We start from the raw sequence: 21,082 nt of genomic DNA on the forward strand, positions 1-21,082 counted from the left end.
CGAAAGACAGATTTTTTTTAGAATTTATATGCACTATAACGAGCTAACATATTAGTAGCATGCTGATGTGGTGATTGACTGACTGACGTACTGAATGATTGATGATGCTTGAAGAGTAAAAGTCACAACCCTGAAATTTGACCAATGCCGTGTTATAAATATACAAATAATTGATTGACTGCGAGCGATTATGAACACAATGTCAGAATATAGCAAGTTAAAATGATGAAGTTGTCCAACTTCAACAGCGGCTTAGAATTAATTCAATTTATATAATTTCGGAATTGCATCGCATAAGACGATAAGGCGATTCTGGACCTGAAACTATGGAAGATAGCCTTATCATTAATACAAAATTCTTGCCAATATGTAGACGATGTCAAAAGATATTCACTTGCCAAAGTTCATACGAACAGAAAGAGAAACAAGAAACTTCACAGTGTACAAAATCAATATACTCCTTTTACTCGTGGGCGAGTATCTGTGCAACAGACATAGAGTTTGAGGAAATTTCTCAAAATGAACTTTTGTGAGTTCTATAAAAAAAACTAAATATATAAGTTGACAAATTTTATAACATTTTCTAATGGCTCAATACTGTTGTCTAGTGTCCATAATATAATAAATATTCATTGCTCATTTCCTGCCATTGCCCATTTAGCTATTTGCTGTTGTTTCAGTTCTTTAATTCGACATCCTGCCAATCGAGTAGCTTATTGGATTTGTTCTATCGTCAATTAAGTATGCAATGCCCAAGGCTAATTTGCAGCCCCACTTTTAGCCATCTTCATTGTTGGGAGGACAGCGGACTGATTCGATTATATGTCCTTTAATTGCATCATAAATGGTTAGTACAGCTATTTGCAGCGACATGTTGGCAATTTATGCAATTAAATTGTGAAACGGAGAGCCGACTGACGACTGACAGGCAGGAACTGTACGACTCGGTGGCTGGTCATGACCCAGTTCTTACTAAGGCTTTGAGTGATACTTGTGGCATCGATACCACCATTTCAGTGCATTCATGTTAAAGCCATGTGAAGTTGTTGCCAGAAATTATGGCCAGGATATTCTGTAATCAGGGAGCCTTCATGGTCCACTTGGAGGCCAATTTGTGGCGCATTGAGTCTACGTTTTCAGCTGCTCGTCACGTAATGGGCAGGTGAAACGATGTCGAATCAAACAGCGGACAATGTCTACACACGGCGCAATCATTTACTCAAGCTGTTTGCTCTTTCCTGTTCTGTAGTTGCACGTGCAACCAGCTGTGGCAAGGATAAGATTTGATGTTGCTGTTGTTGCAAATTGCTGTGTGCTGATAAGCTTTTTGTAAGAGCTTTGCTCAGCATGCAGACACTGGAAAGGTAAATTTTTGGCAAGCGATGCCAGCCAATTGTTGATGTTGAGCACAGCTTAAGGTTGAACTTTAAATTTTGGCTAACAAGATTTTGTACATATATATTTTCAGTGAGGAGTTCATAATCTGGAAGCTCGCCAATCCGGACCGTTTTCGTAGAGCTCAAACAAGTTAAACTTAACTTTAACAGCTGATTGAAGCTTATGGAACTTTAATTTATTTCATTTGGTTTTAATATTTATCTCTTTTCATATTTATTAAAGTTAAAAAACAAGTAATATGCATCAAAGAAAATATATATGTGTGTCCACAGTTAGTTTATTAGCCAAAAACATATCTATAATCAAAAATACGATTTTATCGACTTGTGAGCTTAAAGATAAGTCAGTCGAAGCAGGCAAAGGACTATCCAAAATTTAGAGCCTGTAGCTGCCTAAACTAACGGTTAATCAAACGAGTAGACGGACCATCGAACAAAGATACAGACATACATGGACATATGCACTCATTCGTTGATTACGATTCTGATAAATATATTCTATGCGTGTTACATAAGATTTTTAAAAGAAAGAATTCTTTAATCAATGAATTCATCTAATGAATTCATATGAATGAATTCTAATGAATATTATAGTACTTATATATAAACTAGACTTAAGCGTATATGAAGAATTATAAATGAACTTCAAACGTTAAGTTGTATCCACTTATATTCAGCTTTGTCTCTGTTTCGATGTCGCCAAGGCAGCAATTGTTTTAAGTGGCGTTAATATTATTAGTTTTCTACTCATTTATTTGTCGATTGTTACTAGAATCATTTAAGCTCTACACAGAATTTAATTAACAGTTATTAAATTTGATTCACGCGTGAACAAATAAAAATCAAATATATGAAATTTGTAGTGTTCTCTCCGACTTTTTTGGCATGAGCTTTATAGTTGGCCGTTTTAGTGTTACGCTACAGAATTTTGCAACCATTAATAACTTTTGCATGCATGTTTCTGACATATAAAACGGCGAAAGCCATTTGCCTGTCTATATAGCTAACATATATAGTATATTTATATGTATGTATATAGAAACAAACGTTAAAGCTGATATTTTTAGATATTACGAATGGCTAGCTAGGTTGACAGCCGCGGTTGCGGTCAAAATCCCGGAGGGCTTTTTATTTTTTCCGTTCTCGCAAACGCTTGAAAGTTTTATGAGCATTGGTCACAGCTGCGCCACCCAAACTGTGCGTCTGCTTAATTAACGAGGTGCATGTGTTTGTCTGTTAGTCTCTCTGTCCCACCCTCTCTCTCTCGCTCGCTCTGCCTTTCGCAATGTCGTCTGTTGGTAGTCTGCTTTTAGGCACTTGTCTGCTGCAGAGCCACGCATTGGTATTTATGCGTTAAACGTGATTTTTACACAGTTTTTACTTGTACATAAGGCAAACAGCAAGCAGCAGACAAATACGAGTAATGTACGAGAGCAAACGAGCTCCAACCACAGTCACAGTCACAGCCACAGCCACGGCCTCGTCCACCTCCTGCGCACCTCAACCTTTTGGCTGTCCGGTTGAAAAACACGTGCATGGCGCTGGCCCAGGGGCATTTGCGACTCTGGCTCTGGTTCTGGCTCCATGTTTGTTTACCTTGACCAACAGAAAAACACGAAAGGACACGTTTAAATGCTGTTGAATGTCAGTTTGGGTTTTTTTTGGTTTTTAGGCAGGATATACATCAAGCTCAAAACGTTGGTTGAGCCTCATGAATCATAAATGAGATAGCCTTGAAATTTGTGCAGGCATCCGCTCTTAGCTGTTGCTCTTCATATACCATAATTCTGCTAGCTTTGCTAACTGTTTAGCAGCTTGGCAGGTGTAGAGATTACCAGCTGGTTGGAGTCTTAGGCTGGCGTTTGAATGGAAAAACAAAGACTGGATTATCTCTGAAGTGGACAGCATGAAAGCATATGAACATGCAAAAGATAGCAAAAGAAATTCAGATTTGCAGCAAGCAAGCTATATTAATAACCTTGTATCTAATCATTTGAAAGCTAACAGACTTATTGCTAACAAGTTATAGAGTTGGCAAAGACTGTATTCAACAAGTTGGCACAAAATGCATGCAACTTTATAAGATTTCCTGCTGATTTACCATTTTCCATTTAGAATTGTTTTATATAATCAGTTGAGAGGCTTGACTCCAAGGACTAGAACAATTATCATTCCTTTACCTAGACTTTTGCGTTGATAAAATATTAAGAAATTGGCTGGAATTCAATTCAATTCAAGGTTTTCGTTCCAACTTCGTCCCTTCGACAAGACTTTGAAGAATGGTTTTAGTACTTCTTTTACATAGTAGATTTTGTAAATTATTAGAACAAAATATTAAAATTAAATATTAAGTGGTAAGCTGAGTTGATTATATAGTATATATGTATTATAGATTTCTCAACTTACTTTTAATTGTTAAGTTATTTTACTGAGTAATTTGAAGAGTCGAGTTCGTAACTATTTTCTTAAGTGCATTTGAATTAAGAAAATGTTTTCTTAGCTGTAATGGTAATGAAATTATTCTGCTTTGAAATTTTATGCTAAAGCAACAGCTTAGCTGTAGTAAATGAATTTCCTTGGCCTGTTGACTAGCTAAAGTTTGCATATATTTTCCGAGTATTATTGTCCAGTGGAAATACAATAGCAACAGCTGAGTGGCTTTCTTCTTGCCTCTATTATTTGTCGGCCAGTTTGCTTTGGTTCCACTTTAATCCCAGAGAGGGGCAGAGGTGGGTCTGTATATAAGTTTATGCAAAGCGCGCCAGCTCTTAACTTTTATTGGCGAAACGTGACCGTAATAAGCCGCTTCATACGCAAAATATATGTACGAAAGTGCATTAAATATTTACTCAATCAATAACACACATATTTTGTCCATAGTGGAGTGGAGTGGAGTGTAGAGGTGGCGCCCCGTTTTCAATTACCTGCGTCTCTCTTCTGCTTATTATTTGACAACCTGAACATTACTTTGTTTACTTTACATATTTCGTATACGCGGCAACAGATTCCTTTAAAGGACACCCCTGCACCCTGCACGGCCAACGCTGCTCAAACTTTGCCCCTCGAGCAACCGGAATTTGTGAATAATTTATTAGATCTCTGGCAGGCAACGCCTCGCCTCGGATCTCATTTCGTCTCAGTCAAGGCTTCTTTTCTTTCTGTACATACGTATATAAATAGATATATATATAATATATACAGCTGTTGTTGTTTGTTTGTAAAATTATGCGTGAGTAGCCGAATTTGATTTGATTTCGCCTGTGTGCTCACGAGCACTTGTTGGGCCTGTGGCATCAATAATATTTTTGCCTCTTGAAAATTAGTCGACAAGCAGAGTTTGTGGGCTTCTTAAAGCGTTAAGTCAACATGCTTAAGTATTTCAGCAAACGCAAAAGCAAATTGTCTAAATTCCCCCTCAAGACGTGTTAAGAACAGTCTAAAACTTAAATTCAAATTTTGAATAAATATTGTAATTAATCCCCGAATTTGGGCTAATTAAATTTGTGAGATTTTAGCAGCTAATACAGATTGATATATAGTTTGCTTGTCAGAAACTCTTTTCTCCCATATGTATCCCTTAATCAGTCTGTCATTAAATCTACACATGACTATTCTAAGCCAGTCCTGTGTCCCATGATGCGGGTATCATAATATGTCAAAATAATTTACATCAAGATTCCAAACAGTTGTTAAGTTGAGTAAAAAGCATATTTCATTATGAGCTCCAAAGAATTGTCCGAGCAAAAGGCAACTTGAATGGAGGACTCAAGAGACACAACAGCTGCTCATGTCATGTGCGTTGAGTGGACACTACATTACCCAACATTAATTAATGAATAGGGTATATTGCTGCTGTTTAGGCTTTGAATGCCATATGCTTACACATAGCTGTCATAAAATAGTTCGATAAACGAGATTTATAAGTTTTGAATTTATGGCTGAGGGACTTAATATACAAATTTTCATATTGTTAAATGACAATGAGCATCCTTAAATAAAACATCTCTTTCTGTCATTCTTGGCTTGGGCTCTTCCATGCAACATGCCTTATGGATTGATGATTAGAGTTATTTCCAACTATCCATTCCCAGTCGCTAAATGTAAATATTTTATATGTACTTTATACTTTAAAAAAATAGAGAGATTAAGCTACTTAAATTCGATTAAGTTTACTGGAACCCTTTGCTTGGTCTTACAATCTTGCAATTAGGATCTCTACACCTACACTTAGTTTGAGTTGCATATTAATTCGTGGCATTTCACTGTTGTTTATTTGTAAATAAATTAATTTGTTGACAATTGGCATTGGCTCCAGTTGCTTCCATACTATCAATAAGTTTTTACAGTATTGCTAGCATCCATTGAAGATAAAAAGGCTTTGTCAAGAGATTGTTGTGTTCTGTATATAATACAAACATTTTTATACTGGCGAATATATTTACCCAGAGTCAACAACAAACTATCCAATTTTGTAAATATCTTGATTTTCATATATGCAACTAAACAATAAGAGTAAAAGATATTTTTGCATAAATAGTTAAAAATATTCGACTGATTAAGCGAAGCCGCTGCAATCCAGTCACATTCTTTTACAGGGTATTTTTGATTCGGTATCACTTCACATGAACAAGGCTGCGTTTTCGTTCTTGTTTTTATTGGGGCGTGGTCACTGTTGTTATGCAACTCCACACAGCAAGGTGTTAAATTATATCATTAGGCTCGCTGTGCATAATTTAATTAAAGTGGCCAAAGGCTCGCTTGTACTTGTCTGTGCCGCAGCTGCTCTTGTTGTTGCTATTGTTTTTGCTGCTGCTTGCTGGACGTTGATTGTTTTTGTCGCTCTGTGTTGGCATTGTTATTAAAATTTAATTAAAACGCTATCAAAAGCAACAGTTTGCTAAGCCATGGCTGGCGAAACACTTAACGCAAAATTGATTGCCCAGCCACTTGACAGTCAGCTTAATTTACACTCACACACACACCCTCATAAATCCACACACACTAGATATAAATGTAAACATGCTCTTGGCTTATATCACAATCAGGAATAGTAGGATGGGGATGTCATTGCGAGCCACTTGCAGTCATTTAACTTTGACATTCTTTGGTTTTATTAAATGAATACTTAATACATAAGCACGTTGTAGTCTGACTAACCCGACTTCATAATGCTCGCCCAACGACTTGCCAAATTTAGGTATTTTACCTAAAAAACTGTGGACGATACAATTGTGGTCAAATTAAAAAAGCTTCCAATTTGATTGGGTATATAACTAATATATGAAACGTCGTTGGTTGTCTACTCTAGTACATATTCGAAAATTGAAGCCTCTGGCTTAATAAAGTTATAGGATGCATGTTTCTAAAGGTATATTCATATTTAACGCCTCTAGTGAACGAGTAAGTCATCTGTCTCAACAAGCATGTATCTAGCTTTAACAGCGATGCTTTACAGACAAACATTTCGCGTCTCCAATATACTATTTTCACTTCGCGAACGAGTATACACCGCAACAGAAGCATACGCACATCCGGTGCTGTCCTTCAAAGTGCAACACGATGCAGTCCGAACTCCGGAACAGTTTAATTAATGTCAAGCATTAGGTGTGATTACGTCAAGTGGAACAGCTGGCAAAGCAGCAGCAGCAGCAGCAGCAGCTGAGCTCTGTTTAGGTAAGAGTTTGACACTAATTAAAGATAAAGAAGGAAAGTATTGTGATTACGTTTTAAGCAGAATAGTAAACAGGCAACTAGTTGCTAACTAGTCGTTCATCTAATAGACAAGTGTAATTAAGTCTCCTCTTTAATTAGGCTTCCACCTATGCAGTCATGAGTCAGTTGTCAAGTCTTGAATCCCAGAGACACGTCGCATGCTTACTAATTGAACAAAATTGAATTGTTGAGTGTAATTAAAATAATCTTGTTTATGCCAAGTGTATTTGGTCTCTGCCAAATCAACTGTAATTTACTTGCAAAGTGCAAGTCTTCTTCTGTTTGCCAAGCAAATTGTAACGAGCTGGCAAAGTATCTCAAGCAAGACAGGCGGCGGAGCTGGGCAGACGCAACATTTTTAACATTTTCATTTCAAATGATTCTTAGCCTTAATTTGTGCAATTCATCAGCAAAAGCGGCCAAGTTAAGAGCCAGAGGAAGAATGGCTAAATAACTTCCGTTCCGATCATCGCACACTAATAATGACAGCAAAGAATGCGCGAATGAGACAACTGAGGAATGCAGCCAAAGTCTGGCAGGGAGCAGCACGAAATTGAAAACAATTAACAAATATATTCTGGCCATGGCCAAGAAACACGCACGAAACACCGCGGCCTGCTGCCAGGAATTACAATTGTCTGTCTACCTGTCTCATCAAATGAAAATTGTTGGGCCTGTACCAGCATCTGTGTCTGTGTGTTTGCAACGATCGACGTCGAATCCAATTGGCAACATCTTTTGCTCAATTGTCAGCTCATTCATCATTTTTAATTATGACAATTGCCTCGGCTCCTGGGATGGAGCCTGAGAAAAATGTGTGCAGCCCGATAGGAAAAGCTTGAGAAAATCATGCAGCTCACGTGCCTATTAGCTGTTAATGGCATTTACCCAGAGTTCAATGAGCAGGTCTTCTTGGTTCTTAGGGCCACTCGGCTTTTCTGGCACTCGCTGCCGAATTGGGAACTTGGATTTATTGCCGCCTGTCCAACAGGTTGTTTGACGCCCAATAAAATTTTATGCGTTGCCTTAATTAAGTTGCTGGCCAACTCGCATTCTTTCCACCCCTCGCAAACTTGTTCAAAGCAAAGTCTAATATGGGAGTGTGCCATTTATATATTTTTTCATAATTCACAAACAACTCCAGTTCTTATATTTTTTACTATTTTCAAAGCTGATGGGCTCAGCTTAGCTTCAGCTTAAAGACACTAGAAATATTATGAAATGAGGTAATTTAAGTAAGATGAAAACTAAAAATTAATTTGATTATCATTATCATCTCTACTTATATATATATACTTATATATTTCTTTAGCTTGGTTCATCCTCTGTTCAAAAAATATATTATTGTTAATCATTTTAAAAACTTTTTGATTGAAACAACTATTGAAGCTTGTTTGCTTTATTTATTAATTTATTATTTACCTATATCAGTCTATTGTACTTATATATATATATGAGAGGCATATAGATATATATATATTTATGCCCACTGATTGTGGATAAATATTTTCGAATACTTTGGCAATTCGGACTTTTAAACATTGTAAGCTTCATGTTTGCGAGGCTAAAAAATATCTAATTATGAAAAATAAATAATCCTTATTTTACATATAAGTAAGGCACGGCTACATCTTGGTCTACGCAAAAGCTTATATGCCTTATGAGATATCTCCATATGTTAGATATTTGACAACGATCTGATTGCTATGAGTGGCAGCTTGGCAATTATTGTTCCTTTAATTACCTTATTACTTGACAATATTCTTACCTCAAACTTCTAACTATTCATTTCCATAATTTTCTTCTATAAGGACAAACATGACAGTCGTGTTGCTCTGCTAATCTTCTAATCAGGCAAAGCCGAAAGTAATAAACCCATAAATGACTGCTGAGCAAAGCGCCATAAAATAGTAATGAGTGTCCTTATCGGTCTTATAAACGAATAGAAATTAGAGTATGCCCCACCTGAGCATATTGAAGGCAACATTATGGCTGAGTGCTGCCAAATTACATAAATGTGGGGAGGGGGCAGGAGGAAAAGCGAAAGTAATGAAATCATAGCGCCTATAAATTAATAATTTTAATTATAATTATGATTGCCTGAAGCGGCCGACAATGCATTTAATTTGCTGAATAGCATTTAAACGTGAATTTAATTTATGTACTATAGCCGCAGTATGCAAATAATTAGCCCATTTTGCATAATATCACATTTTGTGCTGTTGCTCTCGGCCAAACGTAATTTACATGACAGCTGGCTCACGCGGTGTATGCGCAATATTTATGCCGCTATCTCGTCGCATTTTAATGCGCAACACGAGCCTCAGAGCCACACAGAAATAATTACTTCCACATGACTTCAGTTCTGAGCACATTGTCCTGCGCGGAGTTAAGGTGTGCCTCTAGCCTACGCTCCTAAGGGCGGGCTGGAGGCGAGGCATTATGAGAGTGACCCGTGCTGGCAGCCTTGACAAATGTGCTAAGAAAAGTGGCGTCCAAACACTCGTATGCAAACATGCGAGGTGGCCATCTGACAGACAAAGCGAGAGCTGGATGATTAAGAACTGCGATGTTCACTGTGACTCACATTCACAATAGCAGAGCACAAAACAGTGATTTAGTTAGCATTGAAATACAAATTTAATATATAAAGAACTGCTCGACTGAGTGTGAAAGTATTTCTCCAATCCAACGAACTATTACTGAACTTTATCTTCAATCCAATTATTAAAACTGTGGTACACAATATTAGCTCATTTATAACTGCAGCCTGCTCATCATTTGTTGCGCTGTTGCAAGCACATCCAGCCAGCTGCATCAATCCATTTCTAGATTAACACTCAATATATATAACATACGCTGCACAGAGCTGAAACACAGGTTCCGACACAATTGAACGTCCGCGTAAATGTTTGCCAATCAATATATTTTTTTTGTGTTGCATTGCAGCGGGACAGCTCGTCGCATAAGAATCAAGCTGCAGCCGTTGGGGCGCATGCTGGCCGTCTAGCGGTTCGCTGCCCACAGCCCACACCCCACAGCCCTCAGCCCACAGATCCCCAGATCTTCTTCCCCAGGCCAAATGTATGCCGGCCGGGCCACGCAATTCGCAAAGACTATCAGCAGCATGGCGTGCAGCATACAAAAGCAGCCCTCGCAACCAGCATCGACGGCTACCATGACTATGACCGCTACTGCCGTGGGCATTGGCGGTGTAACCGGAGTGGGTGGTGCCAGTGGGGCAGGCACTGTGCCCTCTACGCCCAAGTCCAACAAGTCAGCGGCCCAGCCGCGTGGCTCGCTGCCTACGGACGTGCATCAGCCGCCTTTGGAGTTTCAATGGCCACCACCTTTGCCCGTTTCCAGTCACACGAGTAACTTGCGCCTCAATATGATGAATCAGGATCCAAAGGACTTGCACACAGCACGAGCTATCATCGAAGAGCTGCGCTCCAAGGTGCGCTTCCAGACGGAACACATTATGAAATGGCGCAAGGCCTATGCCATGCAGGTGAGTCTATATCAATCAGCACACTAAGCTCGAATCCCGCAATGCAGTATCTACATGAGTTCGTTGTACAATGCTAATTTCCTTAGATTTCCGCCTAGGGAATGTTTGGTCCTTTTTGACATTTTTTCCGTACTTGAAGTAAATTAAGTCTATATACAATACTTATATGGGAACTTAAAGAAAGGTTTTATTTTAATATTTTGAGAAATTAAAACATTTCTATATTTAAAAATGTTAGTTCTGTGTGGATAGTGTGAGGAAGGCCGCATTATGATTATATATAATATTTTAGATCCGTATTTTTAAAAGGATTTTTAATAAAAATGTCCGCACATTTGCTGGATAATCTTTCCTAAATTGTTCACGAGATGTGATAAGAAATTGAGGGATCTTCGAGCATATTGGAGGAATAGGACTGTAAGAAATAGAAAACGATCACTTTATAAATTTAATTTTCTTTCTATATATAGGTGCAGCAGCATTACCGCTATCAGAAGGAGAAATCGGATCAGATGAATTCGCTGACGTCACAGCTGCTTCTGCTGGAGTCGCGGCTTAAGCGCAAGCAGAAGCAAATCTCAAGTCTATTGAGCCATCGAGAGCTTACCATACAGCGTCAGCAGAAGATTATAGATACGCTGTCCACTCGCCTGGTGGATCACGGACTGGAGAGCATCGAGGCGAGCTATGCGAATGAGCTGGACTCGCTGAACGACTCCGATTCGGCGGTCGTGCTCGAGGACATTGACTCAGACAGCAATATGACACTTGGTACGCGTCGCAAGAGTAGCGGAGGCGGTGGATTGGGCGGTGTCCTAGCTAGTGATGGCATTACCATCGTGCGCTCCATATCAGATGCCATTGAGACGAATTTGAATAAGTATGGAGCGGCCAGACGCAACAATTGCTATCTGCGTCGTCCGGATATACTGGAGACGGTGTACTCCGTAGAGGAGGATCCGGAGCCAACCACAGATGTTGCCGAGAAGCGAGACAAGTTTAAGAATCGCTCGGACAAAGCACTCAGCTCTAGCTCAACCGAGGGACAGATCGATGGAGTGTCGGATGCCACGGACAGCAAAGCCAAAGATAGGGACATAGGGACGGCCATGGCCGTGCCGCGTCGCCAATTAGGCGCACTGAAACGCTCGCCTAGCCACGACGCCACGCCCTGCACCACACTTAGTATGAAGGTACCACAACTACAACCACAAACCCCAAGCCCAGTTGCGGACCAGTCCAATGGCAAGTCACAGGTGACGACCTACAATCGTGTCATGTCCAATCATCGATCCGTAACCAAGCCCAAGGATGTGAAGTACAAACGCATCAATAAGGCCAAGTCCAAGAGTCTCGAAGAGCTGCGTGGCCGACTCAAGAATCTGGTGGAGCAGCGGCCCGGTCTCGACGCCGGCTACACAGCCGGCATGATGCCCCAAACGGCGCAATCGTATGCGTGACCCACGGAGCAGCTCGTTGAGGGGCCGGTGCCACCAACGGAGGTAGACGGGGCGGCAGCTACAACTGGCCAAGCCAGCTTGTCTGCAGGCCATACGCCTGATCAGACGACGCCGCAGCGGCACGGCTGTCCCAAGCGTTCGTTAACGCTGCCTCGCATCCTGGTGCCGCAATCAGTGCTGGGGGCATCGCACTCTGGCAGTGGGGGCGGCACTGGGCGGGGTGGTTTCTAGCAATTAAAGAAATTTTTCATACGCAATTGTGATAAAAAGTAAAATTGTTCTCTTGCATCTCTCTCGCGCTCGCTAACTTATTGCTACACTCAGAGAAACTTGTTAAAGTTCAGCAAAATTCAATATACTTTAATTTTAATTTATACCAAATGTTTACGAAACACTCAACTATTTGAATCTAGCAAACTTATTCCGTTCAGGCTATATTCTTTAGTATATTAGTGTTTCTCTGAGTGTAGTCTGTTTTGTAACATTTGTTTCCTGCGCTGTCTTTTGTGTGACGCTCAGACACAGCATTTAATTTAATTTAGTTTTACGTTTACTTTTATGTTCAAATGTTTTTTATAATATGATTTCACATGAATAAATACATAACAAAGCATACACAATTTCTTTTTTTCATACCCTGAGCCCCAACATGGCAGATCTAATTGAAAGGAATATCTGATAGGCTGCAAATGTGGTTCAGGGTATTTTCTAGTCGGACACTCCCGACTAGGGTACTCTTGATTTAAATATTTCTGATATATCCGTCAATTACTTTCACAAAAAGCGTATGAGAAATTTCCACTTGAGTAGAATAGACTACGAATCGAAAAGGATCTGTGAGACATTTGCGTTTTCCGACGACAATACGAGAAGCCGACAAGTTCAAAGAGAGTGTTATACGTGTTCTGTATTTTCGGACAGACTTAACCAAATTGTAGCGTATCTGGGTGAAATATTAAAGTAGGTTAGAAAATTTACAAACTCAATGGCTTCACCTGTGCAAAAATATGCCGCGGCCTGCCCCAGCAGCATATCTTTTCCTAAACTGGGAATTCCTATGGTCACTAAATTTTCCATGCAACATATGTGTATTCGGTTCTAGTAGTTTTAATGAAAATTTAGGTAACTATAAATAATTAAATGAGAATTATTGTACCGATATATAAATATCTAAATGAGAATGTTGTAGCTTGGGGTTGCCGTAGATAGAATACCCTTGCAAGCATGTTATTATAAGACATCTAATTGTCACAACATTTATAAGATAAACTAGCAGTTCGACACATAACATGTGTATATATGTGCTTTCTCGAATACAACATGAATATATGTCTAATTTCATGAAGATATGCTTAGGCTTGCTGACTTTTTCACATTGACTAAACATTTTTCCCGTATATTTATATATGTAAAGAATTATAAAAAAAAATGTATTTCATTTCTTTGCAAGGGTATATATATGTAAGATACCTACTTCGATTAATTTTAGAGACTATTCCTCTTACATCTCTCCTTTGCTTGCTAATAATGTCCATTTAAAGAACCTCCTCCTAGCTGTAAGTGCTACTCAATGGTCTTTGGAATACCATTTCCCCTATTCAATTTTCATACTCATACTCAAGCTTAGTCTGTATTTCACACTCAAGATCCCCTTAGCTGTAAGCTCTACTCAATGGACTGTCTTCTAGATAACAGAATTTAGGTGCAAGAAAGCTGTACTAAGTAAAATAAATATATGGATGTATATTTTCTTACTTCAATTTGCAGCAAACTATTTTTACAATTTAAAATTAAAAAAAGAATAAAAACATAAATTAGTTAAAGTGTTAAATCTACTAGAAAATTGATGCTAAGTAGCTTAAGAGAGTTTATTTTTTCGTTAAATTTTTTCAGATTATTTTTAAAAATTGTTAAAAAACTTTGAAGCCTTGCGCTTTATAAAGTTAAAATGTCATGTGTACCTTGCAGCGATTAAGCATTATCGATAATAGAAATATATATTTAGCTAAACAAGAATAGATATATATATATATATTTATGTATATATGTGTGTTAGGCGTAAGTAGAGTATAACTATTTATTTAAGAGCCTCAAATCTCAACTAAATACAACTCAAAGTACAATGCTCAAGCGGCGTCAATATATAAGTATTTCTATATAGCCAGATATACAACTATATATATATATACACCGTATATTAACCCAGTTTCAAAAAGTACCTAAACAATTGCTGTACCTAAAGTAAATTAAACTTTTCAACTCTCAATAGGCTTTATGCAATCAATTTCGAACACCTATGTACAATATGCCACACTTGAAATACGTAATGTCAACGTCAAATCGGTTTAAGTAATCCAATCAATTTCCTTGTCAATTTGAATCGTTTGTCAGTTCGATGAGTACAAAGGCATTCTGAATGTATTCTATGTACTCAGATGTAAAGCGTAATATTCTGAATATATAAAATAAGTGCTTACAATAAAAGTAAATCGTTAAGCAAATATTGTACATATATACATAAATATATATATAAATAAATGATTAGGATAAGTTAAGTATTTGAATGTTCAGCGAATGATATAAGAGATAAACATATTGAGCTAGATTTACTACGATATTAATTCTGCATTTTCATAGGACATTAATATGGAACTCCAATTAAAACAGTCCCAAAACATTTTTCTTTTTGCTCTTAAAATGTTGAATTATTTTTAAATAACGAAATTTGAAACTAAATAATATAAACAAATAAATATATAAAATGTTCTCCATATCTGTGCTAACTGACAAGCTGTTAGAAAAAAAGTATATATATATATGTTATATATAATATGTATGTATTACATTAAAAAATATATACTATATATTCGATATGAGCAGATCATTTGCTGCGAGGCTTATTCATTAACTAATATAGCATATTATAGATAATAGGATTATTGTAAATATACAATAAATATATGCACTCAGTTCTTTTTCTAGTTAGCTTAATTAACTAATTACCTGTTTATAATAAGCATTATCCAGTGAAAACGCAATTGCTTTTGAAATTTTGCTCATTTTACAATTTGAACTAATCAATGTAAAGTTTCTTTTGATTTCTGCCTTTGCTAAAGTGCTTAATAAAAGCTTCAACTTAACTTACATACTTGCATTATTTGAGTTTTTCCTTTAAGGACGCTTGAAGTGCCGACGCTGAGATACCCTCTCTGTTTGATGCTGCAAATGTGCTTTTAGCTCTATTTTCATTTTATACAACAAAATCCATTTGCACTTGTTATTTCTTTCATTCACAGCATTTTGTATAACTAGTAAAAAAATGTTTGATTGTATATGAGAAATAAAAATAAAAGAGTTTCGTAATTCGTAATCAAATTTGATACAAGTAATGCAAACAAATCTCATGGAATTCCCGCATGTACATGCTAAGTGACAAAATTCAAATACCCTTAGCAAAGGTAGAACCACTGGCTTGTTTAGAGGTCTGTTTCCAAAATTCCTCAGCTTTGCAGTTGCTCAGTTTCAATCCGAAGGCAAACATGAACGGCAGCATCTCAATATCGCAGTGGCTGACGCTGCTAATCTGCTTCGGGCTGCTTATCAATCGGGTAAGTCGAGTCGAATTCCACGCGCCGCCTTTAACTATATAGTATATACAATTTGATTTTCAGAGCACAGCAAATGTCAATATGAACAGCAGTGCAGCTGCTTTTGCAGTACAGGAGATTGAAAAGCTCTACAATGAGGTGCTGCAGTCGAGCGTCGATAACTGCCGGCAAATGCTGCATCATACAAATAATAGCAATTTAATTGATAAAGAATATTTCGAAATGTTAGACACTGCAGACAAAGACAATTACTATAGCACGGCATACCTAATATTTTCCCTAATCCATGACGACTTGCTCAAAGGACGCCAACCGGACGAAGTGCTCCTGCAGTTGCTGCCCGCAGAGAAAGTCTCTATTCGCCGCTTCTTCTCCAAAGTGCGAGTACATTTGATGATGTACTTCAATTTCACAAATCAGGTGAAATGGGAACTTATAAACAATTTGACGCGTTGGCAGTCCGAAACTGCGGATAGTATCGTCGAGGTCTATCTGGAATTTCCAACTAAGCTGCGAGAAGAGGCGCCGGAGCTGCAGTTAATGGACTACATGGCCCAGGGAAAAATTATTTTAGACGCCGTTGCGCAAGCACTACAAAACGTTTTATATTCAATTCTAACTCCCAGGAAATCCCTTCAAAAGTTGAATTTACGACTGAGGTCTATGTGAGCTACTGGGAAACAAAGGTCTTCTATAGATATATATATTTATATAATCTCCGACTGGTCGAAGTCAACTACCTTTACATTGCTGTACTTCGCATTTCCTATCAGTGTATATTTATTATATTTAAATATACCTTTTAGCTGGGAGCTTACGATCGCGTGGATCTGTCAGTTTACTAATGTAAGAGAACAGTTTTGTTATTACACAATAAAATATTCACGTTTAGCTGCAGGAGTCAGATACTCTATTGGTTCACTAATTTGTAGGCCTCTGTGTTAATCAGCCTTAGAAAGTTCTCGTATTGCTGCAGTACCGTTCTCACAGCCCGCAATGTGGGCATCAGCAGTTCCTCTTCGCTGATCTTGCCCACGTAGCTGATCTCAAGGGTCTCCAGCTGGGCGCGCAGATCACTGTGGTTGCGTCTCAGCGAACGCAGTTGGCGCTGCACTAGTCGCTGGCCACATCGGCTACCCCGTGGACGACACTGATTCACAAATCCGGCTAGATCTAGACCCAGTTGCTCCAGGGATTGGGCCCAGGAGTTGAGGTCCTCGTTGAACTGCTGTTCCTTGAGCTGTTGCTCGTCATGTTGCTGTTGCCTGAGCAGCTTACGCAACTCCAAGAAGCTTTCTCTGCCGGGCAGCGCCACACTTGGCTATTAAAAACCTGAGAAGTTATTAAGCGAATTGAGAGGCGTGGCACATAACATACGCCCATTAGCATCAGTAGCAGCAGCTGAGCTTTGATGAATAATCGTGCACTGAACATTTTACTAACGGAACGTTGTTATCACGTCAAGCGAATTACTTGAACTGATTATAGAGTCGCGAATGTTTCAACGATCCCACGAGCCACACATTGTGTGCGTGCCTATAAGAGGCTAGTGGGCCTGGAATAGAACAATGCAGTCTTCCAAATATCTTTCAACCAGTTGCAGCATGTGGCGTATCGTGTTCCTATTCGCAGTCCTGCACTCAGCGGTAAGCCAAGATGCACAAAAAGGAGACAGCTTTAAAAAATTAAAACAAAATTTCATGTTGAGTTATTATTATGATATATCTGCAAACATCTAATTCTTCCGACTTAATCCTCGAACTCAACCTATCTAACAAGTAACTCAATCTTCTGTCGCTGACAGCAAGCCCGTGTTTCATTTTATACAACTTCATATAATAAAAGGCAAATTTGCTCAGATTTATTTCTATATTAAATATATATTCAATCAATGTTCTGATACAGTTGTAACTACGGACTGAAAAATAGTTAAAGCATTGAATTTTAAGGCAAAGAGAGCTAACTATGGAATAACATTGGGATCCATTATAAATTTTGAATTTTGAATTTTGAATTTTTTTTTTTTTAAATGAAAGATAATTAAAAAATAATTAACAATAAAAAAATAGTTTGCGAAGTTGAATAAGCTTATATAAATCAAAAGTAAAGAACCCATTTTAAAGAATTTCTTATACAGCTGACCTATAATTAATCCACTTTCACGTAGAACTCTAATCCAATTACCTCCTGCGAGAAACTTGAAACGAGTCTGGTTCGAGAGGCCACGACATTCGGCAAGCGGGCTTTGAGCGAGTCCGTGAAGCTGCTTCAGCGTATAATCGATGCTGCCGAGCGTTTGGAACCCAACGAAATGGATCGGATTATACTCGATGAAATTACCACATTCATTGAGCGCGCAAGCCACAAAGTTGACTTTGAGGAGCTGAATGACTTGTTGATTTGGCTAATGGACTTTTTAGATCTATATTATCATGATGAGCAGGATGATAGCCCAGAGTTGGAGGAAGCCGAAGGTCTTGTGGACAAGCTAATGCGTCAATTTGGCTTCGACACATTCGAGAAAAATCTGGAGAAGCAACTGTACATGTTTATAGAGCGAACCGAGGATCACATCGAAGCCTATCTGAGAAGGCAGAACATCAAGGAAACGGAGCTGCCAAAATGGTTTACGGATTTCAAAGACGAAAGCGATATTGAAATCAAGTATTTGATGCTAGAAGACATTATAGCAGACTTAGATTGTTAACGTTCTCCTTATATTATGTGGAATTCAGATATTTTAGTTTAGGTTTCAATTATTTAAATAAGACAACTGGAACAACTGATGTTCCAGATATATACATACATACATATATATTATAAAAAACATAATATTCATGATAATTCTGTCTGCAAATTAGGTATTATTTTTGTTTTCTTTATGATATGGTGGCTCAATATAGTCGAACCAAGGAACAATTTATGGATTCCATAAACTAATCTGAGCTTTTTTAATCTTTTTGTATATTTTCTGTAATTAGTTATATTTCCTAAGTATCGCAGCGTTCTAAACATAAATGAAAACTTATTAGTCTCTCGGGGCAATTTTATTTGCTTTGATCTGCTTATCAGTTGTATTAGCTATATGTAATAAATATTTATTATTATTGCCAGAGTGCAGGCGAGGGTCGTTGTCCATAAATGAGATTGAGAGACTCTACAATGAGATGCTGCTACCCAGTACAGATTTGCTTGATGATACCGAAAAGGAGAGAGGCTAAAACGCTGACAATTGGAATTATTAGGGGTTAATCACAGTGAAGTAGATGACTCTCTAACTGCAGAATCGACTGTCCGACGATAGAAAGCGGCCATTCACATTTCTCCAAAGTTTGATTACAATACTTTGATGCTACGTTCCAAGCGATACTCAAATATATTTGGTATATATATGTCTATTGGGTATTTCCTCAAAAACTGCGGGAAGAGGTGTCGGCGTTGATTACAGGAAAGGTCACAGCACCCGGTAGAGAAACCGTTTTAGCAGCAGGCAAACATGTGTAGGACTCATAAGAGCTCGCATAAAAAAAAAGTATTTGTACTAAGTTCTTGTCCGAGAATAGGTGGTGTTTAAACCTATAAGCCTTTGCTTATAAACTATGCTGCCTTTGCAGCTTCATCATCTAGCAAGAAAGTTTTAAATATCAATTCAAATTTTGTTCCTCATCAGAAAATATGCTCTCATTACGAGCTGAATTTTCGCTTATATTTTATTCAGTGTTGTATATATTTTCAGTAGGCTAAATGCTTGTTGATTACCGTTACATTTCTGTATGCTTAATCTTTACCGATTTGAAATTGTGCAATCAATGAATGCGGAAACTTATCAGTTCATTATTGCGCTGAATTACGCATTTTGTTTAAGACGATTTAGAATTTGAGTTCCTGGAAGTTATTCGTTAAAACTTTCGATTCGATAAGTCATTTCCAAAGCGACTGTCGTATACGCTTTGCTGAACGTGAGGTGGCCCGCTACCGTCTGAGCTGTAGCGATACGATTCCGAGCGATAGTAATTATTGGCAGAGTCGCCACCAAAACCAGATTCACCGAAATTGTTAATGGGATTGAAGAATCCACTACTCGTAGACAGGCGTTGGCCCTATTTGAGCATTACCTAGTTTTTAGTCAGTGATTAATAAGAGTTTATGGAGCTTACGTACCGTATGTATGCTCAGAGGCATCGGACCACTGAAACCGCTTTCTCCAAAAACAGTTTGACCTAATCTCGAAGGACCACTGATTCTATGGCCGCCGACAAACGGGTCAACGCGCGTCTCGAATGAGGATCCAGAGTTGGGCTGTTTAATTCATATAAAAGAAAAGAAACTGGTTAAGCAATTTTCCCAGTATAACAGAAGCAGCGCAGAGCAGGATTCAGCTCCTAGTTAAACTGCCTTCTCTGTTGCTCTTAGCTGCTGTTGCCATAGATCGCGTACCGTAATAAATCTGTCTGCTGGAAAGGGCAGCCGTTCGGGGTAATTAAAGCGACTTGGTGCGGGAAATCTCGATGTGGGTGGCCATGACCTATCCTCATTATTTCCTTCCCAGGGAGCTACTTTAGCATGAGCCTGCGCCGTTGAGTGCTGAGGGAAGGAAGTCAGGATGGGAAAAAGTTGGTATATTCAGGGATCTCTTAGAACTGACCTCTTGAAAATCCGAATGATAGTTTGTGTCATTGTTTACGGTCATTGGTGCCTCATTTTCATTTTTTGATGAGGGCTGCAGAGGCTTGAACTTATCCGATGATATATCACGTGTGTCCTTTTTAATGCGCACCTGAAAATGTGATAGGAACAAATCATATAGAGAGACAAACCCAGTGAGCTGCGAAAACTCTTACCCACTCCACAGAAGCACTTTGACAGATCTGCAAGACTCGAATGAATAATACATATATAATACATATATGCCTATAAACTTACCACTAGGCCGATTAACAGGCCAGCGAGACTATTGCTGCAATGGCTGAACATGTTCGCTACGTCTCGCTCTCTAGACAACTGGCAACTGTATGACCCATTCGATTGGCAGGCAGCTTGAGGTTCTGATTCTACGGAAACGAGTAACACGTTTGACTGGATTTGCACGAGGTGAGAGATGCTGGATGAGAGTATCGCTGACCGGCGATCAGGGTTATCAGCGTTGCAGGCGGGAAAAGCCACGATTTACAATGAATAGACTTTATATACTGTATAACTTTTAGTTGCATCTTGAGAATACATACGTCATGCACAGGGTAAAGTGAGTACACTTTCTGTAGACATGTATTCTTATATATATTTAAGCCTATAACATATTCTTTAACTGAACAACAACAGTAAGTCTATTTAAGAGGTCACAACAATCTATTAATGCCGCCTCAGCTCTTTATCGAAAAGTTAGCCTCATCCTTA

The 21,082-nt window shown here is 38.5% G+C and overlaps 5 protein-coding genes across 5 annotated transcripts; 3 read left to right on the forward strand and 2 right to left on the reverse strand.

The window, feature by feature from the left end:
• Window positions 1-9,772: 9,772 nt before the first annotated feature.
• On the forward strand, window positions 9,773-12,712 carry LOC111592578. Its single transcript, XM_023304889.2, has 2 exons — window positions 9,773-10,620; window positions 11,091-12,712. Exons 1-2 carry the CDS (start codon window positions 10,192-10,194, stop codon window positions 12,078-12,080), a joined length of 1,419 nt encoding a protein of 472 aa, XP_023160657.1. The 5' UTR covers window positions 9,773-10,191; the 3' UTR covers window positions 12,081-12,712.
• Window positions 12,713-15,369: 2,657 nt separating this feature from the next.
• On the forward strand, window positions 15,370-16,576 carry LOC111592579. Its single transcript, XM_023304890.2, has 2 exons — window positions 15,370-15,688; window positions 15,752-16,576. The coding sequence occupies exons 1-2, from the start codon at window positions 15,497-15,499 to the stop codon at window positions 16,355-16,357; spliced, it is 798 nt and encodes a 265-aa protein (XP_023160658.2). The 5' UTR covers window positions 15,370-15,496; the 3' UTR covers window positions 16,358-16,576.
• A 7-nt stretch (window positions 16,577-16,583) lies between these two features.
• On the reverse strand, window positions 16,584-17,202 carry LOC111592582. The gene is made up of 2 exons (XM_023304892.2): window positions 17,066-17,202; window positions 16,584-17,009 (listed from the first exon to the last, which is right to left on the reverse strand). The coding sequence occupies exons 1-2, from the start codon at window positions 17,120-17,122 to the stop codon at window positions 16,599-16,601; spliced, it is 468 nt and encodes a 155-aa protein (XP_023160660.1). The 5' UTR covers window positions 17,123-17,202; the 3' UTR covers window positions 16,584-16,598.
• Window positions 17,203-17,237: 35 nt separating this feature from the next.
• LOC111592581 lies at window positions 17,238-18,454 on the forward strand. Its single transcript, XM_023304891.2, has 2 exons — window positions 17,238-17,334; window positions 17,856-18,454. Exons 1-2 carry the CDS (start codon window positions 17,257-17,259, stop codon window positions 18,393-18,395), a joined length of 618 nt encoding a protein of 205 aa, XP_023160659.1. The 5' UTR covers window positions 17,238-17,256; the 3' UTR covers window positions 18,396-18,454.
• A 926-nt stretch (window positions 18,455-19,380) lies between these two features.
• On the reverse strand, window positions 19,381-20,748 carry LOC111592575. The gene is made up of 6 exons (XM_023304886.2): window positions 20,612-20,748; window positions 20,530-20,556; window positions 20,334-20,465; window positions 20,126-20,272; window positions 19,850-19,987; window positions 19,381-19,788 (listed from the first exon to the last, which is right to left on the reverse strand). Exons 1-6 carry the CDS (start codon window positions 20,660-20,662, stop codon window positions 19,588-19,590), a joined length of 696 nt encoding a protein of 231 aa, XP_023160654.2. The 5' UTR covers window positions 20,663-20,748; the 3' UTR covers window positions 19,381-19,587.
• Window positions 20,749-21,082: the final 334 nt, after the last annotated feature.

This window comes from Drosophila hydei, unplaced genomic scaffold (assembly GCF_003285905.1).
Source record: "Drosophila hydei strain 15085-1641.00,03,60 unplaced genomic scaffold, DhydRS2 tig00000149-arrow-pilon, whole genome shotgun sequence".
NCBI classification, from domain to species: Eukaryota; Metazoa; Arthropoda; class Insecta; order Diptera; family Drosophilidae; genus Drosophila; species Drosophila hydei.